The 26,223-nt window shown below is 51.2% G+C and overlaps 1 protein-coding gene across 3 annotated transcripts in view; it reads left to right on the forward strand.

The window, feature by feature from the left end:
* The window catches only part of GRIK4 (glutamate ionotropic receptor kainate type subunit 4), a 123,808-nt gene extending 98,040 nt beyond the window's left edge, over nucleotides 1–25,768 (forward strand). For all 3 annotated transcript variants that reach the window (XM_052697255.1, XM_052697256.1, XM_052697254.1), the window contains 10 exons: nucleotides 3,134–3,241; nucleotides 4,200–4,403; nucleotides 11,149–11,262; nucleotides 16,187–16,296; nucleotides 18,068–18,241; nucleotides 18,347–18,512; nucleotides 20,404–20,629; nucleotides 21,795–21,923; nucleotides 24,389–24,507; nucleotides 25,023–25,768. In XM_052697255.1, the coding sequence (XP_052553215.1) occupies nucleotides 3,134–3,241; nucleotides 4,200–4,403; nucleotides 11,149–11,262; nucleotides 16,187–16,296; nucleotides 18,068–18,241; nucleotides 18,347–18,512; nucleotides 20,404–20,629; nucleotides 21,795–21,923; nucleotides 24,389–24,507; nucleotides 25,023–25,388 (1,716 nt within the window). In that variant the 3' untranslated portion in view covers nucleotides 25,389–25,768. The remainder of the gene's footprint in view (nucleotides 1–3,133; nucleotides 3,242–4,199; nucleotides 4,404–11,148; nucleotides 11,263–16,186; nucleotides 16,297–18,067; nucleotides 18,242–18,346; nucleotides 18,513–20,403; nucleotides 20,630–21,794; nucleotides 21,924–24,388; nucleotides 24,508–25,022) is intronic.
* Nucleotides 25,769–26,223: the final 455 nt, after the last annotated feature.

The following is a 26,223-nucleotide window of genomic DNA, read 5'->3' on the forward strand; positions in this document are numbered from 1 at the left end:
TTCTTTACCAATACAAAAGAGCATCTCTAAGGTACCCGGGCAGCAATTTGCAGTAAACCAAGAGCTCAGGTTTAGCAGCTCAGCAGGAGGAGGAGGTGAAGAGGGGCTGGGGTTTTCCTGGCCCCAGGGAGAGGCAAGAGGATGCCCCACGATGGGCACACCACCCTAACCCCACCTTTAGCTGCTGTGTCCTGCTATGGAGCAGTGGAAGCGATGGGGATGCTTAATTGTTACATTGATGAGCTACAGATGAGCAACCAGCAGACAGCTCTGAGATCTGCTGCAGTCCTCACTGCCACATCGATGCTTTTTAGTTGGCAGTCAGCTAACCGGTGCCTGTGGGGCTCGCTCCTCTTCTGCATGCTTTCAGGGACAGATCCTGCAAAGTGCCAGGAAGCTTGGTGTGTGTCCTGCTTGGTGATGCTGGGTGTCCTTCTGGGAGCACGGGGGGTTCTGGGGGCTGTGTGCATGTCTTGGGGCTTGCAGGTTTCTGTGGCCACCTCTCGCTGTGTCCCCTGCTGTCTGCTGCAAGGGAGGTTTCGCCTTGGTGTCACGGTGTCCTTCAGGAGTGCCTGGCAACAATGTGCAGTGTCCTCTGAGGGTCTTCATTTGTTTGCTTAATCCCCTTTTCCACCCCTTCCAGAAAATCATTCCCTCCTTTCCAGGCTGATGAAGGCACCATGTACCCAGCACCTACTTAATTACATCTCCTACTGGCACAGTCCCTTCTCTGTCGGAGCCGACAAGGATCTCCAAATGGAGGCTTGATGAGAAATGAGAGCATTTTGCACTCCTTCCTTTTCCCGGGGCCACCGCAGGACAGAGGGTGATGAATGCAGTCTGTAGGACAGTGCTTGCTAACCAGAGCCTGGAGGAGAGCTGTGCTCCTTGCAGCGGTGTCTGCTGTGAGACAGATTCAGGACTGCCTTTACCTTAATTCTTAGGTAGAAAATAATTAAGGAGTGATAAAGGCCTCTGAAGTTTACGGAGAAGTCTTGCCTTGTCATCTCTCCCTGCCATCAGCTGCCATTCAAGCCCGCAGGGCACTGGGCAGAAGACTTCATTAAAATCATTAGTCCGAGTGGTATTTTGTCATCTCGTACCATGAGGAGCTCGCAAGCCTGGCCATCACTGATGCGGTCTGAGTGGAGGAGCTGCAGGCGCAGGGGAGCCGGCACTGCTGATACTTCGCTATGGAGATGTGAAATCTCTAAGTGCCACTGATCCCCTTCTGCAAAGCAGCTGATGGGAGGGGTCTTGTCTGCCTGCGGGGACGCAGCAACGTCACGAGCAGTGCCACCTCCTTGCTTATCCCAGCCTCGTGCTCCTGCTCCTTGGGTGGTTCACGCTGAGACCCGGTGTTTCCTTTCTCCAATAACAAAGATGAAGAAACACCTCCTGCCCCGTGGCGCTTTGCAGGGGCATGGAGAGAACTTCTGCACCTGGCCACAGCCTGCCACCAGGTGGTACCATGCGTCTCCAAAGGTGGCAGCTCCAGATTGCAGCCAGGTGGCTGCACTGCCCTCACTGCTCTCCTGGGAAAGCTTTGCCATCACTTCAGCTCTCCTGATCATTAGAAGCCCTCCTCTGATTTTCCGGCTTGTTTATTTCTGGCTGGTTTATATCTATTTTTTTTTTTTTTTTTTTTTTGTGCTAAAGCTATCATTTTAGCTTCAAAAGCTGTTCTACCTCACTGTGATGGGCCTCCTCCACCTGCTGTATTTATACAGACCAATCGCATCCTCTACTAAAAACTCCCGCGTCCTAAAAACCATGAAGTCCCAGTTCACAGCCTTAACAACGGGAGCATCTCAACCACGTTTGTGCAGAGCATTTGATTATTTCCTGACGAGCTTCGCAGATGAATTTGTTTTCTGTTTTTCAAAGGCTCTTCATATGTAGATAGAGATTATTAAGATCACCTTGACATCCATCTTACAAGACAGAGAGGGATCTGACAATCCCAGACATCCCCTGACATTCAGCTTCAGCTCTGGCGAGCAGCAGGAGAAGTCAATTAGTGGTATTGTCATGCTGTGAGGGGACAGTGCGAGCTGGAATGGGGCTCTGTGAGGTGAGGGACCCCGGCACTGGGAGCACTTGGCTTTGGTGCTGTGCTAAAAGCAAGGTCACATCCGCTGCGCTGCCAGAGGAGGAGGCGGTCAATTAGTCTCAATATGCCAGCAGGGGAGAGATGAATTGGAGAACAGTGAGGGCTGTTGAAACCGAAGTTAATCTGTCACTAATCTATGGTTGTGAAATCTAGGGGGGAAAAAAAACAACAAGGAAGCCTTGTTTATGGCTGATCTCTTGCTCGCAGAGCGGTTGCTGCAGAGGGGTGGTTGTTCACCATTGCAACAAGAGGCAGTCCTTCGTGCAGAGGTGGGGAATGCAGGCTGGGTCAAAGCCGCCCTGTGTTCCAGCTGAAGGTGTGCTTCAAGGGCTCCGTGTCCATGGATGAATGGCAAATCTCCCAGTTTAGGAGCGTGATGTCTTCTGGTCTACCTAAGGGAAAAGACAAGGCTCTTCTGGAGGGCATAAGGGAGCAGGTTCCCAATCTGCGTGCTCTGAGCTGCGTGCTGGAGGTGCCGGTCTCCCTGTCCAGAGCTCTGAGGGAGGCAGATGAGACTCTTGGAGTTAAAATTAGGATTTTTGCTATTCCTCCCCCTTGCTGAAACCTGCGTCACAGCTGAGTCATGACACTCTTCCCAGCACTGGGGTCAACTCCCCAATGCTGCCACCAGAATTAATGGCAGACACCTGCAGGGGGACAGCAAGGGTTCTGCTTGCTTTCAGACGTGTTACAGAGACGGAGCAAGGCGAGGCAGCTGTAGGCAGGAGCCCCATCTCCCCATTGCTGAGCTCTCACCATGAAATCACAGCACTTCAGCACCTCCTGAAGTTCTCCTCATTCAAGGGAAGGTTTTGGCCAGGCAGTGGGCCACCAGGCTCGTGTACCAACCCACCCATCCCCCTGCCATACCTCTGTCAGGGTGCGTTGCAAAGATAACAGAGCACTCTTAAATTCCTTTTACAGGGTCAGCCTGTTGGCTGTCAGTCACCGGAGCCATATGGTGGGTGCATACAGTAACTCGCCCTGTAAATTTCATTATTGTGTTGTTTATCTCTCCAGATCGGCCACTGGCACGTTTCTGAAGGACTCAGCATGGACAACAGGATATTCTCCTCCAACATATCTGACAGCCTGTTCAATACCACGCTCATCGTCACCACCATCCTGGTAAGTGAGGGAGTCACCTGCAGTTCCCATTAGCCCGTTGCCAGCCCAATGCTTAGGGGTGTCAATCAGGCAGAGTATTATTCTGTCCTCCTACCCCTCTCTGCCCCCATTACGCAGTGCTGCACACTGATTTCATAAGGAACAGACGATCAAATCTCTAATTACAGCACTGAGGACAATTCATGACAGTGTAATTAAACTCAAGTTGATGTTTCATATGGAAATGATATTTGATGAGTTCAGAAGCAGCTGGGGAGAGGGCTGGGATGGGGATAAGTTGCCATTTTACATTCATCTCTGAATGATGTTCTTGTTTTCTGTACAGCTGGTAAGTTGGAAGGGACAGTTGTCCCTTCTACCCATAATAATTACTAAAATTGGCTAAGATGGGTGCAACTTCTATGAAGCGTGACTTCACAGGTACAGGCACCACCATCCTCATCTGACAGATTCCCCTTTGAGGTGCTCCCTACCTAATGCTGGGCTGGCTACCCCATGGTTTTTCCAGTGCTTCTGCTCCTGCCTTAACGCCCCTCAAAATCCTGAAGCACTCTGAGCACTGTTCCTCTGTTCCTCATTAAGTTTGAAGAAGAGCCCAAGGTGGGGAAGAAATTCTGTGCCAAGAGTCCGGGCTCTGTGCATCCTTTGTGAGCTCAGGTGGTCACTGGGCTGCTCTAGCACGTACCAGAAGCAGCCACCAGAGGCAAATCCCTAGATTTCATATCCCAGATTGGGATGAACCTCCAGAACACCCCGTAACACAAGTGGAGCCAATGAACATCGGTGCAGAAATGGCTCTCCTGGCTTTTCCTTGGGTTCCCAAGCCATCTGGTGAGCTGTCTCATAGGGATGGATGGGACAAGAGATTGGTCCTGGTGCCTCATAGCAGAGCCCCCTCCCCTCCACACCGTGCTGCCCCGGCTAAGATGGGAATGACAGCTGCCCAGTTTCGATGCAGGAAAACCCTTACTTAATGCTGAAGTGGAACCATCAGGAGCTGGAAGGAAACGACCGCTACGAGGGCTTCTGTGTGGACATGTTGAAGGAGCTGGCAGAGATCCTACGCTTCAACTATAAGATCCACCTGGTTGGCGATGGTGTCTATGGAGTCCCCGAGGCAAACGGCACGTGGACAGGGATGGTCGGGGAGCTGATTGCTCGGGTAAGTGAATTAACTGCTCCTTTTAGCTGGGTTCTAGTGGGACTTGGCAATGAAAAGCCCCAATGCTTTATTAAGTGCTCCAGGATGGATGAGGGTTTTAGCCTGTGTGCAAGGCTCTGACCGGAGGATCCCTCATTAATGTGTTCTCCGGGTTGCAAATGCATTTGTTGTGTGTGAAGCAGGCAGAGCAGGCATTGGGACCTCTGGGCATTCCCAGGGCTGTTTGTTTTGCTCAGACTCTGAAGTTCTTCTGAATGTTGTGGGTTTTTCTTTTTTTTTTTTTTTCTGCCTGTGAAAGAGGTAATGAAAATTTGAAATGGAAGAAAACACAGGGACTGGCAGGGGTCAGAAAAATACACTGGCTGGGGCAGAGAGGGAACAAGTAGAAATCACATTTCTACCTAGAAAGCTGTTGGCATTTCGGTGCCTTGGCTTTGAGTGTTGTTTTCTGGAGAGGAACGTTTTGTTTGTTTGTTTGCAGTGTGTGCATTGAGATCTTGCTGAGGTTCCACTCTGTGGCGTGCAGCTGGAAGGAGCTGCTGGCTCTTGCTGGGTTTGGTAGCATTTATGAGCTCCTCCAGCCTGAGCCCCCCCCGCTCACACTCTGTTTTCCTCTGCAGCTGAAGGTGCTTCTTCCCCAGGGATCCCAGGGCTTAAATGCACTTCATGAAATGCTCACAGATCCTTAGTAAAACAGGCTTGGCTAAAGCTAACATCAAGATTGATGCTATTTAAACCGCTGTTCCCTTGCTCACTGGTTCCTGCACTGTCCTGTCATTACCAATATGCCCATGAGAACTCAGTGACAGATTCTCAGCTGGTGGCACATCCACAGTGAGGTTGTTTTTGAGAATGTCAGTACTAGAGAAGCACCTGAGCTGCCCCATCATTACCTTCCCAACATTGTGCAAAGCGGAGGAGCAGGGGCCCAAGCCCATCCCCTGATTCTCCGGGCAGGGATTTGAGCTGAGCATTCCTACATGATGTCCCCCAGTATCCATCTGATGTCCCTTAGCTGACTGATGCTCAGTTCTCCCTTAGGAGCTTCAGCTCAGAGCCAGGTGGAGCAGCTCTGGGGGTAAGGGAGATGCTGAGGGCTGGGGCAGGGCACAAACCAGGGGTCTCTGCTCAGCTTGTGTGTCCCCTGGGTCACCTTCCCCAGCAGTGCCAGCTCCTCAGGCCAGCTGAGATCCCCTCTGTCTGCCTCTCCTGAAGAGCCTTCTGTACAGTTGTTTGCAAATGCTCAGGGCTATTGGCATAGTTTTTAGACATCATTCACTCTGCGTATATATATATACACACACACCAAGTACATATAAAGCAGTTCTGCAGCATTTCTTCTGGGAGGCGAGCAGGAAGGCGCGTGGAGCAGCGTGTGATCTGTGCAGGCAAAGGAAGGGAGCAGCCGTCAGATTTTTGGCCTGCTGACCCTGGCAGTGCCTCCCCATTAAATGTGAGCTTCTGGAGGGTGTTTTTTGGTGGAGATAAGTGTTTTAACTTCATCTTCACACAGAAACAATTTGTTTCTTCTTCAGCTCGAGCCTTATTTAGGAGGATTTTTCTTTCTGCTTTGGCAGGAGCTGGCAAATTCGTGTGAGGCTGAATCAAAAATTGAAAAAAGGGAAAAGGTTTTGTGTGCTTTGTTCTTCCTAGGTTGTGATGGGTACCAGGGTCAGGCAGGGCAGAGCTGGCCGTGTGCATGCATCCCATCCTGGGACCATTCCAAGCAGAAGAGCAGGTCTGCTGGCTGCATGCCTTCTTCTATCAATGCCTTCATTCCTTCACTCCCTCCAGCTCAAATCCGTGCTCCCTTTAGCACAGGGAGGGCGTTTGTCAGGACACAGACCTGCCAAAGGTATCAGGACATCCCAGACCCAGAGGTGAGGTTTGACACACACATTGTACAGGGCTGGAAGCTCAGAAGCTTATCCAGCTCCATGCAATACCTTCCCACTGTTTTATTTTCATCTCCGGAATGCCCCCGTGGCAATGAAGCTCACAGCAACTACAGGCTGTATGGGAAAAGTGTTTCATTTTACTGCTTCTGGATGAACCAGCTATTGATTTATTCCTAAGCGTTGAAAATTCTATTACAGCTAATTGTACGCTGTGGTATGATTGAGAAGGGCATGGTATAAATAAACATAAGTTTGTTGTTGAACCAAATTGACAAGTATGTATCTTATCGACCTGCTCACAAAACTGCTGAGGAGCTGAGGACCGCAGGGCTGGGCTGGCTGTGGGGCAGTGGAAAAGCAGCAGGGGCTCCTGGGTCTGTGCCCTCTGTGTTCAGATCTGGAAACCTCTAAGCACTGTGGTCTGATGGAGACGTGGCTTGGGAGGAATCAAGGACTCAGACCCATTCCTTAGTGAAAGACATCTCAAACTGGGAAAGTAGCAAGCTGATCAATCGCTGTGGGCCAGGACAGTCAAGCACAGCTCCTGTCTGTCAGGCAGGGCAGTGAGGCTGCTCTCAGGATGGAGCAGGTTTCCCCTTGAGCCCTGCTGGCTCTGGCATCAGCAGACTTCAGCCTCCAAAAGTCAGGCTGACACCTTACACACCTGCTATCTTTAACAAGCAAACAAGGGGAGCAGCAAATCTTCCCACCTCCTATTGTTCGGAGTTGGAGCCTTTGGGGACAATAGGCCTGAAAGAATTATGGCTCACTTCTTCCCACCACACTACAGAGCCTGGCTTTGACTCCCTGATGCTGTCTTGTCTTCCCTTTCTCTCTCTCCCCAGCACGTCCTCGAGCCGAAATGAATTCACTAGTTAGCTACAAACCAACAGATGTATTCTCTAGGCAATGTGACAGCTCTCTCTTTGTTCCGCCACGGCTGGATTTGCTGTCTGGGTAGTGGAGCCCTTTGGTGGCTGTGCTCGGTGCCCATACCCCAGCTTGCTGCGCGTTGCTGGTGTTCAGCATCCTTACTGGGTGTTAAATGTCCTTGCTGAGTGCTCGGTGTTCTTGCTGCTCCTTGAGGAGATGGCTGGTATGAGGCTGGTGCTGCTGCAGGAGGTGTTTTAGGGTGCATCAAGGGAGAAGAGGCTGGTGAGAGCAAGGTCCTGCTTTTTGCTTCTGCACAGCATCGCTTGGGGAGCAACATGAAGTGCAGTAACACCAAACCTTTGACTTCTGCGTCAGTTGTCTGAATCTGGCTGAGATTAGCAATGATTAAAACTCTCTTTAAAGTGAGGGAGATCACGGACTGTGCACCTCATGCCTCCTGTCAGAAGCACCAACACCAAGAGCTGGAAGAACTATAAAGCTTTTGGGATGAGATTTTCCAGCTCAGTCTCTAGTGACCAGTTGCATGAAGGTGCTTTACAGTCAGACCCTCTCTTCCAACTGCTCCAAAAAGGGAAAGGAAGGAAGGGAGAAAGATGGAGAAGTTATCCGCAGATTGGCAGAGTCCTGCAGTGGGTGTTGAGTGAGAAAAGCTGTGCGTGGGTGATGGAGGGAGGGGGAGTCTGTGTGCACAGTGCAGCACTGCAAACGTGATGAGAGAGATGGGAGAATGGGGGTGAGGGAGATGGGAGAGTGGGGGGAAGAGGGTGGGAGCGTGGGGGGCTGTGAGTAAATGGGGTCTGCACGTGCTGCTGGTTTTGGCACATGCAGGTTGGTCAGTGCAGTGGGAGCTGAGTGGGTGTCCCTGCAGGCTTATGGGTCCCATTCCCAGGGAATGGGCTTGTAAGGGCATGGGAACACCTGGCACAAGCTTTCTCCTCCGGTTCCTAGGGACAGTGCAGGTGAAAGAATACAGATGGAAGCAGACCTTAGTGCTGATGTCTGCTGTGATTGCTGATTGCCCCATCCGTGTTAGTAATTTAAATGGAGGGTGGTAGCCTCTGGGGCATTCTGGCTGTCACTTTGCCTGTGGCAGGATTCATGCATGTCCTCAGAAAAATAGTTTGGAGTGACCAGTTAATAGTCTGAAGCAGCAGCACTCATCGCATTGGCCCAGCAGCCAGCATCTCTGCTGCTGAACAGGCTCAGTGAGATGCTGCCTGTCCCAGAGTTGTACTGGTGATCAGGTGGGTCCTGGAGGCTGACAGCTGATATTGGCTTTGGAGAAGCCACTTAGAAGGAAAGCTTTCCCTGCCCTCAGCCACACTGTATTGTGCTGGCAGTGCAAGTGGAGAGGGCACTCGTGTGCCTGGGGGATTTATGAACCGAGGTGCTCCTGCAAGAAATCCCAGCCTCGTGTTCCCAGGGCTGTCCCTGTTTTGTCAGCACAAAGCCTGACGCTGCTCGGGCTCTCCCTGCATGCTGTGTCATACCTGGACAGTGGATTGCCACTGGGCTGACATCGGCCCCATTCATCACCACTCCCTCCTGATGAGCCTTGTCAGCAGCCCCAGTGAGGAGATGGATGCCTCCTCCAGGCTGGCAGTCCCTGCAATATCCTTCTTAAAGCTGCTTAATTGTTGTTCCTCTTCAGGAGCCTGGCTCATTCCCTGTGCTTTTCTCATCCTTCCCAGTGGCAGCACCAGCTCGGCTGCTCCCACAGGCAGTGCTGGGTACAGCCACAGCAACTCCTGCCTTTATCTCAGGCAGCTTCCCCTCACCTAGCAAAAAGTTTGGCCTCGTTTGAGAGGTTTCTACTCCCCGAATGCCCTAGGTCTTTTAATAAGCCTATTCCACGCTGACATTTATAGCTGAAATTGTGCTGGAAGGCTGAAAGTCGCGCAGTGTTTGCTCCTCTTTCCCCCATCCTTTCCCTCCTGATTTCCCTTTTCCCAGGAGTGGATGGAGCTCAGGAGCAGAAAGCAAAACCCATTTATTCCCAAACACACCATTTGGGCTCAAAACTGTAACTGCTACCCATGCTCAGGTGGGGAGGATGGAGAGCAGAGAGCTGCAGAGCTCTGTAACCAAGAGACGCTGACCTCACTGAATCACACAAGTTTTGTGAACATCAGGGAGCAAAGTCGAAAGCATGAAATTGATGATATTCAGGCAGAGAACACATCGCATGCCATTCCCAGATCAAAGTTTAGCACTGTCAGAAATCAGCCCTTAACTTCTGAGCCTGGGAGAGAGGAAGGGGGAGTCTGACAGAGCGGTGCTGCAAGCAATGCCAGGTCTGTGCTGCAGGGAGCAGGTGGGGATGGGCACAAGCTCCAGCAGGCTGCGTATAGCTGGAGCTCCAGTGGTGGCCCTGCAAGGGCAGAGGGTGGGCAGGAAGGGGATGGGCAGAAAGAAGGGGGCTCTGGCAGGGTTATGGATGCACTGCACAGATGGTGAGTTCTGCAGGTGCTGCTGAGAGCAGCCAGGGGAGCACAGGGCACCCCCAGATCCAGCAGGTCAGTGCTCAGGGCCTTTTTCTTGGTTGCACCTTTGGTTGCAGCACACCTGACGTCTGTTGGTGTGTGGATTTGCTGATGGACTTCTCCCAGCTCTCCAAACTGAATTCAAGTAATCCATTGTCAGAATTAAGCTGTATCTTTGCAAAGGGCTTTGCTGGCAGAGCTCCCCCCAGGACAAAGGTACCTGCAAACCTTTATAAGCAATAGACAAGGGAGATTTAGTGAGCTTTAGGCTTTCCCTGCAGATAAAATTCCTTACACACCGCGTTCCACAGATGACTTGATTCCATCTTTGTAATCTGCTGCTGTTTACACGGGGCTGAACTGCCCGTGCACAATGCTATGATTACCAGTGCCTTTTAAAAACCCTGTGGGTAAATGTCTGGCTAGGCAGAAATTCTCCCCAGCTCATAATTCATTCCAGCCTGAACCTCGCAGGAATCTGTAATAGCTGCTTGGAAACAATTGCAGAAATCTGGCACCAGTCTTGTCCAATAAAGCCGTCCTGCGTGGACTGTGAAATATCACCTTCTCTGTGACCTGTGCACCTTATTTGCTGGTGGGCAGGCTTGCCAATCACCGTGCCTTGCTTTTGCCTTCCCTTCCTCCTGCAGGCTCCAGAAGGGCTTCTACAAGCCTTGCCTTCTATTGGCTTTTCTCCTCATCTGCCTTTAAGCGTGGTGGAGATGGAAAAACATGGGGCAGACCTTGGCCTGGAGGCACTTGGCCCTGTTTTTCCTAAGGAAATAGAACAAGAGCAGGGGCAGAGAGCACGGTGAGAGGGGTGCACCCGCAGCTTTGCCTTTGTGCAATGCATTTGAAAGTAGGGCACGGATCCAGGGAGATAAGCTGCATATTTTATCGAGTCGTCAGGCCTGATGGTGCCTTGGCTTCTGCACAGACCTATGAAACTCGGGGACAACAAGTGCAAATAGCTTTCCTTTTCCCCCTCCCCTTCTTTTTCTCCACATGCATAATTGTCATCCTGCAAAGCAGGCAAACAAGCGTACAAGAGAACGGGGGAGGTTTCGTTTTTACAGAAAGCAATTACAGACATTAGAAGAGCTGTGGTAATAAAAATAATGTTTAAAATTCAAATCCCTTATCTCCATTGCGAGGATATTAACGTCGCAAGAAAGTATTTTATCTATTTTTTTTCTTTTTTTTGCCCCAATCTCATTTGCCTTTGCGAGTCAATCTGGAAACATTTGCGCCCTGTCTGGAAGGAGAGCACTGTGTTAAGCTAGGGCTGTGGGAGCAGCAGGCTGCAGCGGTGAGCAAAGAGTGGTCCAGAGCACGAAATGGATGTGCACGAAAGGGTTTGTGTGAAATCCATACAGGGTGAACTGCTGATCTCCCCAGAGCCCAGTCTTGCAGCACTGTGCCATGTTCCCTGCCCTTCCCTGCACTCACCTCCTCTGCTTCCCTCTGCAGAAAGCCGACCTGGCGGTGGCGGGGCTGACGATTACGGCGGAGCGGGAGAAGGTGATTGATTTCTCTAAGCCGTTCATGACTTTGGGAATTAGCATTCTCTACCGAGTTCATATGGTAAGAGACTTCTTTTATGACCGTTTATGCGCCTCCATTATTTGCATGCAAACGCTGCTCGTTATAGAAGAAAAGTGAACGGCTCATAAAAATATTTGGTTTTCCTATTTAAGCACAAATGCGCTGGACCTTCATTTCCTTCCTCCTGCCCTGTGGCAGCTCAGTGCATTCAGTTCTCATTGCCCTGCTGGCTCTATCCCTGGGCTCCCAGCTCCCAAGCACTGCAGAAGGCAGGCACTGACATCCCAGTCCCTTCCAGCAGGACGTCCCACTGGTCCCAGTCTGTGGTTGGGAAACGTGCTCTGCACAGTGCTGAATGTGCTGAGAATTACAGTCCTGATTTCCCGTCATCTCAACAATAACAGCCAAAAGGATAAAACAATTAGAGCTGCCTCTCCCAGCCCCCTCTCTTCACTCGTGATGCTGTTAAAGATGCAGTGTTCAGTACAAATATAAACAAACTTGCGCATACATCTCTCTGCACTCAGTTGCTGCTGCCAAGAACAAACAAGTAATTAAAATCTAGTTAAAATTCCATTTCTTCTGCTACGTGCGGGAATTAGGATTGGTTGTTAGCTGATCAAGAAGGGCCAGACCTTTAGGTAACCATCCCTTCCCAGCCACATCTCTTTGCACCCAGTCGCCCGTGTATCCAGAGGTGTTTCTGCTGGTGCCGTGTGGCTGGGATTATAGTTGACTTTCTTGCTTTCTCACGCATCTTTGAATGTTTGGGCATTGATTACCAGCTGTGCTCTGCCCCCAGTCCTTCCCACAGCCCAGCAAGTCCCTGTGAGGCCCCGTTCCATGGACAGTGTGAGGCTGCATCACTCGCCTCATGGGACGTGCAGCAGTGTCAGTGCAGGGCTTGCATGTAAGTGCTGCTTAAGTGCACGGCATGTGCTGCTGCCACAGCGCAAATGTGTCTGACACATCCACTTTGAGTGCAAGTTCTTGAGGGCAGGGACCGTCTGCTCCTCGTAGTGGTACAGGCATGACACTGGAGAGCTGTGTCCCAGCTCGAGCACATCCCAGAGTGTGCAGGGTTCATACTGAGGGTCACAGGAAGCATTTGGCAGCCGCCCCCCTGCTGTCTGTCAGAGCTCGGTCTGCAGCAGTGATGAGGGCTGTGGCTGGGACACAGAGGGCCCCATGAGGGCTGCAGAAGGGATGCAGTCTCCCAGAGCTGGGAGCTCCCTGGCTTCTCCTGCCAAGCTGGAAGTGGGCAGTGATTAACTCATTAAACTGGTAAATATTGAATTAGCGGGGAAAGGCAAGGTAGCTCGCTGCTGTGTCTCTCCATAGAGATGGGGTTTGCAGAGCAGCTGGCGGCAGCCCCCAGCCCTCCTTTCTGCACCCCACCAACACCCCTGTGATGTCAGAAATTGCAGCTGACGTATGTTCATCACAGCTCAGATCAGACGTAGCCTCATAAATAAGCACAAACACATCCCTTGCTGAGGAGTAGCCTCCATGCCCCAGTCTCCTCCCAGTGTGATGACATTTTATGTGAATTTTCATTTAACTCAGGTTGCAAATGCTTTCTCCCCCCTCTTCCCCTCCCCACCCACCCAACCCAGCCACCACACTGCGTCTCTTATCACACATAACTGAAGATGGCAGCTTTAAATGGGGCTGTCATTTTTCTCAATTTCACTTGTTGTGATATAATCAAGTATGGATTTCTGACGCGGGGACTCTAATAGGCTTTGTGACTTGCAGGCTGTGAGGAGAAAAGGCTTTTTTTGTTTATTACATCCCTGCTGTGGTCCTGCGGAGGGCAGGAGGTAGATGGTAGGTCCTGAGCTGTACCAGGCTAAGGGAAAGGGCTGGAGCAGGTGTCTGGTGCTTTGCACTGCACAGAAGTGCACTGGAAGGCAGGGTTGTTTGTTGCATGCACTTGCTTTTGCTCACACCTGCCTTTCTGAAAGGTACTGAAGGACCAGCTGGCACACGGTCCTTGTTGATGCGCCTTGAAAGTCCTTTGTGTATGAGATAGCATACATTTGGTGAACTGAGTTTAGGACAGGTGTACTGAGCCTTGTAGGGGTTGAGTGCTGCAAAGATACGAGCTGGGAGGACCAACTGAGCAGCCAGTTCTTGGGTTCTGCAGGCAAGCAGCGAGCTGCAAGGCTCCTGTGGAGCCAGCTGCATGGTCAGGCTCTGCAGTCACCGACATCCATCCTTCCAGAAGCCTGCCCTTGCCTGGCTGAGAATGGGGGCTTCCAGGAAGCAAAGAAGCACAGAATGGTTTGGGTTGGAAGAGACCTTGGAGATTAGAGAACCAGAGAATGGCTCAGGTTGGAAGGGATCTTAAAGCTCTTCGAGCTCCAGGAACCGTTGAATGAATCTCTCTTGCCTCGATCTGAGGATATTCAGGAGGCCTTCATCAATTATTGGACACTTTTAACATTTCTATTCCAGGAAAAATAGCTCTTCCAATTAACAAAGCCGTACTGGGACCTGCTAAAAATATCTGACAGACGCCTGATATTGTCAGCCCCATCTTCAAAACAGACAGATAAGAGAGAGTTTGTGCCCTCCGTGGGAACAGAATATCTTTATTCTTATCCTCAACTGTGAATGAAAAGAATATGTAGCAGCAGCCTGAAAATGACTGTAGCTGAAAAGAACCAGAACTACTACTACTGTAATGTCACAGGAGAGAGTCACTGCCAAGCTGGAAACTTAAAGCTTCCAATGCAATTTCCTTAATGAGCATAATTTATTGACAAACTGCCCTAGAAACACAGAGAAGACATGGTGGCCCTAATTACAGCGAGGAACTTTGCTACAGGAGTGTCTCACAAGGGAGGCTCAGCTGAGACATTGCCAGTGCCCAGGAATCCCCCATCAGCTGTGGGATGCGGGGAGGGGTGTGAGCTGCTTGGTTGGGGCTGCTGCTGGGGAAGGGGGGTGGAGGTGGTCACACCTTGCTGTTCCCTTTGATCCGTCTCATTTCTGAGCATGTAAACACTTGTGAAAGAGGGGCAGCTTTGCTCTAGATAATAAAGGGAAGCAGGTTTCTGCAGGGCATCCTGGAATGCCGGGTGGTTGCTGAAGAGAAGAATTTTGGCAATGCCTGCCCTGGGCTTCCAGCTGGCATCCAGGAGTCCAGAATCCTCAAGCTGGGACCAGCAAGGTGCAGACAGGAGCAGCTGAGAGCAGTGAGAGAGGTCTCGCCTCCCAGCAACAACAAGAATTGCTGCAGTAAAGGTGAGCAAGGGGATGACCCAGAATGAGAAAGGACCATAAAGAGAGGCTCTGGAATGAAAGCTAGGAGAGGATCAGATCATTTCTTGGGACGTGACTTTAATTTGACTTAAAAATGGGCTCCGCAAGGTCTGAACCACTGATTGCTCCCTTATCTATTTGTTAAATGGCTCAGTAAGCCCAAACCACTGAAAATACAGATGTAGATCCCAGCCTCCAAGTCCACCCCTCCTTAAGGACCCAGGAGGAGATGCTCTCCCAACAATTTGCTGTCGGTTTCTGAGAGTGCAGTCCCAGCTGGTGACTGGAGTTGGGAACATCACAGCACCCGAGGTATTTATATTCAGGAAGGTCTCTGTGTAACAACTACTGCCTTTTCTAGCAACATCCCAGTTTTTAGAAGAACTAAGGAGACCTTGTGAAATTCAGTTTTTGCATAAGAGTAGGAATATTTCAGTAGTAAAACAGTGTTTTTATGGAAACAGAATTTCAAATGCTTCTCTTGGCTCTGGGGAAAGAAGAAAAGGCAAAAAAACTCAACTCTGTTTCCCAAAGACTTCTGTGAAAACAGAAAATCACTCACTGCCTTGGGATTAAGTGCAGCTCTGAAGCACTCGGGTCTTGGATGGCACCGGGTTTGCTGTGGCAATTGAAGTGAGCTGTTATTTATTACCAGCTGCTATTAGTTTATGTAGTGTCATGAGCAGAGTTAAGGCAGCAGACTAAGAAAAATGAGGGCTCTGTGTATCAGAGACAACCCCAGCAGCAGCCTCTGTGTAAGGGAGCAGCGAGCAGCACGCAGCCCGTTTTGGGACAGCCCTGCTCAGGTGACATAGAGTTTGCTCAGAGATGAACTGGAAGCTGCTTTTCCCCCACTGGGCAGAATGGGAGTTCAGCTTGAGAGAAACGTCTGGAACTTCATCCTTCTCTCATCCCAGTGTTGACAAACTTGACAAGATTTCAGTGGCGGCATGTCCTTGTGAGTCGAATGCACTTGAAGAGCTGAGCAGCCCAATTTTCCTAGCAGCGAAGGTGTTACTTCTCAAGGAAAGGTGGCATTGCTGAGGTAGAAGCAGGAAATTCTGACGCATCCTGAAGATAAAAATATCATTTCTCGGAGATAAAAGTAATAATTGTATTGAGTTTTGTAGAAAAGGGATGTCTGAAGGCAGAAGAAAGCGAGCCAGAAATACTGCAAATATATTGTGGTTTTTTTTTTCTTCTTTCTTGCATTAAAATGTGTTCTCCCCACTTTGCTTCCTGCAGAGGCTCCCACCCACCCTTCCTCACATTGGGAGCTCCTTTGTGCCCAGCAATCCTCTGTGGGCGACCAACAGCTCCAACCCTGTGCTCCCAAATCCCAGGTCCTGCAGCACAGCACATCCCAGCAAAGTGCTGTGGGTGCTGTCATTTTCCATCTCATTTTCCATCGCTTCACCTGTTTGATGTCCTGGAGGAACAAAGGAGGCTGTGCCAGGGAGAGGAAAGGTCTCAGGAAGGGGTCGCTGCAGGGAGCTGCTGCAGGGCTGGTTCACCTGTGGCACTGCCTCAATGCTTTCTTTCCCTGCAAGCCTTTTGCAAATCCCTGTTTGCTGTGTTTCCCTTCTGCCCCTCCCAGCCATCGTCAGCAGCAAGGCAGGTGCGTCTCTTTGTGTCCTTTTCAGGGTGATTCATTCTGAAAAGCAGGTCAAACTCTCATCTGTTTGCCTTCCAGGGTCGCAAGCCTGGCTACTTCTCCTTCCTGGACCCCTTTTCCCCCGGTGTGTGGCTCTTCATGCTGCTCGCCTACCTGGCCGTCAGCTGCGTCCTCTTCTTGGTGGCTCGGTAACGTGACTGCTGTTGCCTTTCCTTTCCTCGCGGTGCCATCTAGCGTCACGCTCCCAGCCCCGTGGTGAGGGGCTGCACGTGGGGGTGTCCCCCAGGCCACCAGCATGGGGTCCTGCTGTCCCCCGTCAGCTGGGGACAGGGCTTTGCTGGGCACGCGTTGGAGCTGGATGGCCACGGGCATGGCTGTGAGCAGTGCCAAAAGCAGTTTGGGAAGGGCAGGAGGAGCTCTGAGATGAGGTGCAAATGAGGCTGTTCCCTAGAAGCGCTCGGTCTGCAGCAGAAAAAGCAGAGCACTTGTCTTGGCCGTAAAGGGCAGATGTCAGCACAAATGCATTCAGAAATGTTAATGCAAACTCCAGTACTGGTGTCGGTCCTTTAAAACGCGACGTATTCAGAAAGTGGAAGTTCATGAATATCCTTCAAGAGCTCCCAGCTGATGTGCAGAGCCTCGCCTGACAGCCCTCAGTCGATTCCCTATGACTAATTTAAATCAGCTTTAAAAAATGTCACCAAGCACTTTTCTGCAGCACATCTCCCATTGAGGCCCGAGGGTTGCGCTCCAGGGCTGCCTCCCCTGACCTCATGGCAAAACGTTGCCGTTTGGTGCCACAGGTGAATCTTTCCACACTCAGCTCAGCTGTGTCCTGGAAATGCATTCCAGAGCTGTGCTCAGGGCTCGGACGCTGCTTCGGGACGTGGCAAATACCCACTCCTCATTACAGAAATGGAACCGTGCTGCCACTTGGTCCCTTAGCATGGCTGAAGTTGTCACGCTGACAGGGCTTTAATGCTTCCTTTGAATCCCATTGCAGCCTCACATGCATAGTCCTGAAGAAAACACTGAATAATGGAGCAGGGCACTCTCTGCAGGCTGAGATGCGGTGCCCCTCCAACCCCTCTCTGCATGTTTTAAACATTGTCCTCCTAAGTCGTGTGCCTCTAGATGAGGTGAGATGCAGAAATGAAAGCCTCATTTTGGTGAAACGCCGCAATAGATCCCTGCAGCTGCATTTGCAGGAGCCCCAAAATAACCCTCCCGAGCACCAGCTTTGTTAACCATTAGCAATGTAATGAATGGCAGCGTAGGATTTAGAAGACTTTCTTAGCAACCGGGGAGCTGAAGAGCGAGAACAGCCCAAAAAGAGAGCCAGGCTGCCATCACTTCAGTGACATGCTGTTGTTTATTTGCAATTACCACCCCTGTCCCATCTCTGCGAGCTCTGAAAGCATGAGGTTGTTTTGAAACAAAGAGCACATGGCCTCATACTAAACCCATGCTTAGATCTTGCTGGGGCCACCAGACCTTGGAGCAGCCAATTGCAACCATTCTTCCTCGATGATGTCGTGCAGTCAGGTCTTAACGTGTTCCACTTTGGAACTTGCTATGGATGCTCATTATCTGGCAGGGATCCCAGCAGGAGATGTTTGATTTCAATTTCACATCAAGACCATGAGCTTCTGGAATTATTGTCATTGTCTGTGATGCAAATTGGCACACAGGACTCCAGCCTCCCTCCAGCCCATGCCCTTCAGCAGAGCCTCCCAAAACTTCTGCACATTTTACAGCAAAGCCTCTGGCACCTGAATCTCAGAGTGAGCATTTCGCACAGCTCTGTGCCCTGAGCAATAACTGACAGCAGTTTCCTCCTCAGAAAAAACCGCCTCCGGGAGAGTTAGGGCTTTTCAGCTTTTCTTTTCCTGCTGTGTTTCTCCTAAGTGCCCCATTTCCCAGCAAATCACCTCTGTTCCCTTCTCCTTGTCATTGCAGCTTGACACCCTATGAGTGGTACAGCCCCCACCCCTGCTCGCAAGGCAGGTGCAACCTTCTCATCAACCAGTACTCACTGGGCAACAGTCTGTGGTTTCCTGTTGGGGGGTTCATGCAGCAAGGCTCCACCATCGCCCCCCAGGCGCTCTCCACGCGCTGCGTCAGTGGAGTCTGGTAAGGTCAGCCTTCCTTTAAAGGAGGGCTTCTCTTGCAGGGTGGGGATGGGGATCAGCCCATGGGCAAATCTCAGCTTATCGTCTTTGCTTTCCCTTCCCTTAGGTGGGCTTTCACCTTGATCATCATCTCCTCCTACACGGCCAACCTGGCTGCCTTCCTCACGGTGCAGCGCATGGACGTCCCCATTGAGTCTGTGGATGACCTGGCAGACCAGACCACCATCGAGTATGGCACCATTCACGGCGGCTCCAGCATGACTTTCTTCCAAGTAAACCCCGTTCTTTTGCTAGCTAGGGTGGGGGTTGCACCCTTGAATCAGATTTGGATGTTGCTCAGCCTGCCGTGCCTCTCACTGGTGTGTTGCATCCCGCTTTTTGGCACAGAGGGGATGTTTGGGGGGGGCCCTGGCTGCTTGGTAGCACAGCACTGGGCCAGTTCTACTGGGGACATTGAGGGGCTGAGTGGTGGAGGGATCCTTCCAGCTCAGTCTCGGAAAGTAACTCAACATTGGGAGTTCCCTACCAGGTCGGCAGGAAAGTGGTGCAGATGCACACGTCGCAGCGATGGCACAATGTTGTCTTCAGCAGCTGAGCATTTGCAGTCAGATTTCTGTGGGTCCCTGTGCATGGTCAGCATGGTCTTAGGTTCTCCATGAGTGTCACTTGGGTTGGGTAAGCAAAGAAGCATTTGCAGTCCCTTAGTGGGATGTCTTATGTAAATGTGCTGGTGCAAACCAGAGTCTATATGGGGTCAGTGACTCTGAAATCGTACGAGTCAAGTGTGTGCCAATGTAATACTGGTTAGCTCAATTTCCTTTCTGTCTTCCCTGCTGTATTCAAAAAGGGAAACAAATGAGTGAATCCTTTTTTGCAGTGCTCTGAATGCACACAGAACTGCTTGAGGATTATTTGTTTATTGAATGTTGAAATACCAAGAGGGCAGAAAGCTCTTCTCACTTTTCCTCTGAGTCTGAACTGAACCAGGAAGCCTGAGAAACCTCTCAAGCGAGCCTAAGCTTTTCAGCTCAACTTTCCACCCTTCAGGGGTTTGGCAAAAAAAAAAACAACCAACTTCTTTTGAGCAGAACATCACATCTAAAAGCTGAAGAGCCCAAGTGAATAAAGTGGCTGCATGCGAGGCACTCATCCTTTTTCAGGCAGACTTTCAAGGTTAAAATCCTGTCATGGCTCTGCACTGCCTGGTGCCCGTGTCAAAAAAGAAATGAGCACAAGGAATTCTTGTACCATTTGCAATACCTTCTGTCAGGGCGGTGAGTCAGAGGCTGCAGCGGGTTGCACAGACATGGCTGAAGCTGTCCTCACCCCTCGGCTCTTGGCTGCGTGAGACATCCATTGCTGAAGCACCTTGCACTGCAACCTGTCCTGGCAGCAGTTTCCCTGGCTGCTAACACATGGGATTGGTGTAAAAGAGTGCTGTGAATTGTGAGTGAGCTCACCCTGCCCACCTGTCCCTGCACGAGCGACTGCACAGAGGACAGAGCTGGGTGGAGAAGGGCAGCAGCAGTGTCCTGAGACCCTCTGTGACAGTGTGCAAGCCACCAAATTAGCTCCTCTCTCCACCAAAGCAAGGCAGGTCCGACTACCAGCATGTTCTGGAGATTTGGGGCTTGCTGAGGTCTAGTTCACTGCAGCCAGTGAAAAGACTCCAGGTACAAAATCCAGATTGATGGAGCTTTGACTCCAGCAAGCTTTGACTCTGCCCTTGGACCTCAGTGCTCTTCTTGGGTTGGCAGCATCTGACTGTAGTGGACTGTTTGAGCATAAGGGTGTGGGAAGCACAGAGTGGCTTAAACCAAACGGGAGCTATTTCCTCTGATTCTTCTGGGGTGTTTTTGATACACCTTTACAAAAATTAAGTCTTTTTTCTAAAACATTTCTGCCAAGAGATTTGCTGGAGCCTATTGAAATTAGGTATGCATTTCATGCCCAGCCTCGCCAACAAAGTCTCAAATCCACCAAGACATTCAGACCTCTAAATCTCATTGGAATAACTGGAGATTAGGCATCCGAATCCCTTTGTGAATCAGGCACCAACCCTGTTTCGACTCCCCTCCGCACCGCAGCCTTTTCAGGCGGCTCTCAGGAGGGCTGTACGGCACCACAAGCTCCCCTGCCTTACCTGCACCTCTCTCTTGGCAGAACTCCCGCTACCAGACGTACCAGCGGATGTGGAACTACATGTACTCCAAGCAGCCCAGTGTCTTTGTGAAGAGCACGGAGGAAGGGATCGCGCGTGTGCTGAACTCCAATTACGCCTTCCTGCTGGAGTCCACCATGAACGAGTATTATCGTCAGCGCAATTGCAACCTCACGCAGGTCGGGGGCCTTCTGGACACCAAGGGCTACGGGATTGGCATGCCCGTCGGTAGGCAGTGAAGACAAATTCTAGTCCTTCTCAGCTGTCAGCAGAGGACCGGAGCATTTTGAAAGGCTGAGCCGGCTCTAAAGCCAACCTCACGTTTCACGGCTCTGCCTGGGGTCCTTTATTAACCTCGGGAGGAAAATCAAATGCACTGCAGTTGCCCACGGTGCACATTCAGAGCCATATGTGCGAGAGCCAGCTCTGGTCCAGAGCCCCGTGACACGTGATTGTGGCTCCTTCAATTATTCATGTGCAAGATGTTTCAAAATTGCTGCTTGTTTTCTGCATATATGCTCTTTGCTGACGGTTTCCCTTTTGGAACCAGTGTTTTTGAATCGTTTTGTGCTCCTTGTTTCATCTCGGAAGTGCCTTAAAAGTAATGCTGGTGCAATTGCTGTAGCATCTTAACACCCCGTGGTTCTGAAAACTCCAGGACAGAGCCCAACAATTCAGTAACTATCTCACCCAGCAATCAGCTTTCAACAAATGCAGGTTTTTGTCTTTCAAACAGGGGAGCTAACAAGAGAACGCCATTTCCCAGGGCAGCAGAGGAAAAGGAGGTAGCAGTTGTTATTCCAGATGACTGACCGATCTCTGGGCCGGTTCCAGGGCTTCAAGCACCCACACTTTGCAATACAAAGTGAAGCCGGATGACGCAGAACCCTCCTGCAGGCAGTCACTGTAGTTTAGCTGACATGAGTAAGCTTGTAAAGTCACAGTAACCCGGTTGTGAGTACAAAAGCTCACTGTCATGACTAAATTTGTTCTGACATTGTCTTGTTAAGCAGCGAAATCGTAGCAGATAAGAGGAGCAGAATGCTGCTTGCTGGGACAATAGTACAGAGTTACCAGTGGAGCTGTGGGCTTTCCCACGGCCCTTCAGCACCCCTGGGAGCACGGAGCATCCTCTCCCATGCCTTGCTTGTGTGTTGGGTTCTGTGCCATTGCAGTGCACCAGTGTGAAACATGAGTGATAGTGCAAGGCTGATGCTGGAGGCAGATGGACAGGAGAGGGACCTCTGTGGTTCGAGGAGCAGTTTGGTACCGAGCTGCCCGCTCAGCTCCTGCCCATGAAGCTGCAGCTCTCCCTTCTAACTTGTTTACGTGCTGTCTGTGGGTCTTGGTGTGCAGGCAGCGGTGTCTTAGCGCCCACCTCTCGCTGTTGCAGGCTCTGTGTTCCGCGATGAGTTCGACCTGGCCATCCTCCAGCTGCAGGAGAACAACCGGCTGGAAATCCTGAAGCGAAAGTGGTGGGAAGGAGGCAAGTGTCCCAAGGAGGAGGACCACCGGGCCAAAGGTACGCCGTGCCGCTCTGCAGGGAGCCTCCTCTGCAGCCGTGCGAGGACGGAGATCCATCCGCACGTGTGTGTTGCTGGGTTTTCTGCCAAAGAATTACTTTTTCCCCTTCTCCTGACCTGCAGTTCCTTCCCTCACAATTCAAGGAGAGAGCCAACCAGCTCTGCGGCGCCTCATGCTGTGTGTTTTTGCCTGGGGCAAAGATAGCAGGAACAACCAAATGACAAATATTGGAGGCATATGGAGGGTAAATTAGCTTCTAATGAATGTCTGCAGCATTACGTGGGAAAATGGATGGCTAAAGAGATCGGACCAAAATCCCGTGTTCCTTCAAGGGAGATGGATCTCCACCACGGGCCCACTGCTTAGTGCCCCTGAGTGAAAGCACCATGCACACAGCCGAGGGAAGGGACACAAGGACATTATTAGTGCATCTGTAAACTGAGGAGCAAATTCTTTTGGGTAATGCTATGCAAATTGCCATAAAAGCTACCACATTAGGCTGATGTCCCAGAGTGCAGCAGTTGCCAGCTTCCTGCAGTTGCTGTGGTTTTTTGCTTTTGGCAGTCGCCCTTTCCTCAGCAAGCATTTTTGGGGAGGCCAGCAGGTTCCCAGCTGAAGGGAGAGGCTCCTGACCCCTCTGAATGCAGAGACGCAGAGCCGAGCCAGCAGCATGGCTGCTCACGTGTTTCTCTGACATTGCAGCAGTTGTTGGGGTGTGCGTGCAGCTGGATGAGACCCTGCTGGGACTGAGAGAGCCTGGCTGGTGGTCTTAAGGAGGAGCTAAGACATCCTGGCCCAGCCTGAGGCATCCAGCCTCAGCACAAGGCAAGGAGGAGTGAAGTAGTTGCTGAAGAAGGCAAGCATGCAAGACGGAGGCTCCTCTTCTGTGGATTTCCTCCAGGCTCCATGCACTCAGAATTCTGGGCTGTGAGGAGGTGGTGGGTTTGAAAAGATGCTCCTGGACCGGTTCTGCCAATGCCCAGCTTGCTCTGTGACCCCGGATGGGTTGTTGTGGTGCTTTGTGCCCTTCTGTTGTGTTTCACTTTCTCAGTTGGGGAAAAGTGAGAGACTGCAGTCTGCTGGTCGTGGTAATGAGAGTGCTGTCACATAGCTAGCAAAGAGTGAGACGGGGACGAGACGATGTTTTGGTGGCTTGCTTGCCTTCTTCATAAAAGCCCAGCTATATCCTAGCTGAGAGAAAGCACAAGTGTTTTTGGAGGACTTGAGGCAGTAGAGGGAATAAAATGTGTACACAGAGGAAAGAGATAGCTCCCAGGTGAGCTCGGGCACCTGAGTTGACATCCGGGTGAAACCACGGCAGGATGATGAGAGCCTGATACTGGCCTGAGATTCAACCAGGAGAGATGCTGTGAGGAGAGGATGGCCTTTATCTTGGGTCTGAGCAGCGATTATGTGATGTGTTCTGCCCTGCTATTGCTGTCTTAGTGGAAATGTCTCCCTGCGAAGGGCTGATTTACGAAGTCACTGGATTGCTCCAGAGGCAGTGCCAAAAGAATGACGGAGAAAGAGGGAGAAATGTGACCTCTTGAGTTTTAGAACAAAACAGGTCAGCGATTTACAAGGATTTTGGTGAGATTTTATGTCTAAGAGCCATGCAGAGATTGTCAATAAATCATTGATTCCTGCACTTTGATTTAATGTTACAGAGGGGAGAGGAAGGTTTTTATAGATGTTCTTGTTGAGTAATGGCCTTGTAGCATCACCTCAGCACTAAGCACTGCATGCTTTTTAGTAATCAGCCCAATCAAGAGCCCTGGCCACTTGAGGCCAAGCCTATGAGAGAAGGAGAGCAGTTCCTTGGGCAGCAAGTGCTGAGAGGTGGGCACTGCTCCTCGACCACCAGAGAGCCCCCAGCCCCATCCCAGGTACCCCTGTGCAACATGCCCACATGGTCCCCATCACATCCAACTGCACTGGGATTTGGTTTTGCCTGGATCCTCTCCTCACACTGCAACACAAGCAGCTGTCATCGTTTTCCAACAGCACTTTGTAGTGCAATCAAAGGAGGTTTTCTCAGTGCCAGCCTCCTTTAAAGCCCTTTCTTGTCTTCCTCATCTCTGCTCCTCTAACAGCGTTGCTCATCCGCAAAGTTCAAAGCAACAAGAGCTGGGTGAATAATTTGCAGGTATTAATGTGCTCGATTGATCTCCCGTTTTTCCCCTGCTCTGTTCTTGGTTTGTCCACAAATTGCTTTGTGCTTCCCTCCAATGCAGTCACTGTTTATCTGCAAAATCATCGTTTCTGAGAGCGCATCTTCGATCGTGCAGTTATTGCGAGGCATTCGCTCTGCCATCTGAGTCATGCAGCTCACTATTAATAGGACAGTGCTGGCTCTGTGCTTTTGGCTCCTGGCTGGGAGCACGCAGTGCTGAGGAAACAGCAAGGGACTGCATTTTGTTGTGCCTGCCTCCCCGCGCTGTTGTCTCTTCTGCTTTATTTTAGGCCTGGGAATGGAGAACATTGGTGGAATCTTCGTGGTTCTCATCTGTGGCTTAATCGTAGCGATTTTTATGGCCATGCTGGAATTTTTGTGGAGCCTTCGGCACTCCGAGCAGTCAGAGGTAGGACCTGACAATGTCCTGAAGGGGTATCTGTGCTTATTGCTGCGTGTGAGGTGCTCAGCTGTGCTCTGCTCAGCCTGAGATGAGTGCTCCAAGTGCTCAGACTTCAAGTGCACAAGAGCTCTGGGTGCACATGGCTGGGCGTGAAGCGCACAGACATCTCAGGTACTCCTGCATCCTACTGTGGTCGAGGCCATAGGGATGCTCTGGGGCTGTGGAAGGGATCAGCTGTGCAGCACAACATGCAGGTCCCTTTCCTGAAGTGTGGAACATCTGAGGATTTGGGCCTCCAGTATGTTTGGGTCACACACTGCTCTGGGAATCCAGAATCCAAAATCAGGAGGGTCTCTGACAAGAGGTGGTGTCTCTTGGGCTGTAACAAGCATTGGGGTCTGAGTGCTGGCATCAAAATCCAGCGGCCAAATCTGAACCTGAGCCCACAGCGCTTTGGCATCGGGATCCAGAGCGGGCGCGAGGCACTGAAGTGAGCAGCATCTCTCGGGTCTGCCTTCCAGGTGTCGGTGTGCCAAGAGATGGTGACAGAGCTGCGCAACATCATCCTCTGCAAGGACAGTTTCCACCCCCGTCGGAGGCGAGGGGGGATGATACGGACTCGCCCCGCTATCCCCGAGGAGCGCCGAGCTCGCAGCACGACCACGCTCAGCAACGGGAAGCTGTGCAGTGGGGGAGAGCCAGACCCCCTGGCACAAAGACTGGCACAAGAAGCTGCTCTGGTCGCCCGAGGCTGCACGCACATCCGCGTCTGCCCTGAGTGCCGCAGGTTCCAGGGGCTCCGGGCACGGCCGGCTCCGGGCTCACCTGCACAGAGCGAGGAGAGCTTGGAGTGGGAGAAGACCACCAACAGCAGCGAGCCCGAGTAACGCTGGGGCGGGGGGAGCCGGGGTGGGCCGAGAGGGTCCTGTTCCATTTTACAGAACACGGACTTGTACAATGTCAAACTTGTTTTTAAATTAAAAGCAGTTACCCAGCTTCTCCAGAGCAAGGCAGAGCGCTGTCGGGCCGACGCAGACGCCTGGCCGGAGGGTCGGCTTTGGAGAGGATGCACCGGGAGCGGGGTCCTCAGGTGAGCTGCCCCCATGCAGCTCTGAGGTGGGACGGAGGGACGCGGTGGGGATCGGGGCAGCAGCATCACCCACCCCTGTGGGGGCGAGAGCTGATCTCAGAGCTGCTCCATCCCGGGCCAGGAGGAAGGATGCTACGCTGTCTCCCCATCACACAGACTCACAGGGGATGATCTCAATGGGCGGGAGGGAGGGAAATTTTTATTTGGTACAGAGGAGGGATGGGAAGGGGAGAGTCGTTAATTTCGTTTTGTTTCATTTCGGGGTACTTCAGGACTTAGTCTCCAAGGCACTGGGTGTCAGGTGCTGGATTTCTTCCTTTCTAGAGTGTGGCACTGGGCTGAGAGAGGGAGGAAGGGGTGGGACACACTCCCCCTGAGAAGCAGCACACGCTGACAGTCTGAAGAGTTGTTAACATACATATATATATATATAAATATATATGTATACATAGATATATATATATTAAAATGCCAAAAAACAACCAACACACACAGTGATCTCAAAGAGGCCTTGAAACGCCTGGAATTTCAGGGGTTCTGTGTCTTCTGTTTAGTTCTGGGGTTATCTGCTTTTTTTTTTTTCCCCCCCTTTCTGTTTTTCGGGGGTGTGGGTTTGGGATCCCTTTGAGGAA

The sequence above is a fragment of the Tympanuchus pallidicinctus genome, unplaced genomic scaffold, assembly GCF_026119805.1.
Source record: "Tympanuchus pallidicinctus isolate F22 unplaced genomic scaffold, pur_lepc_1.0 scaffold30, whole genome shotgun sequence".
Lineage (NCBI taxonomy): Eukaryota > Metazoa > Chordata > Aves > Galliformes > Phasianidae > Tympanuchus > Tympanuchus pallidicinctus.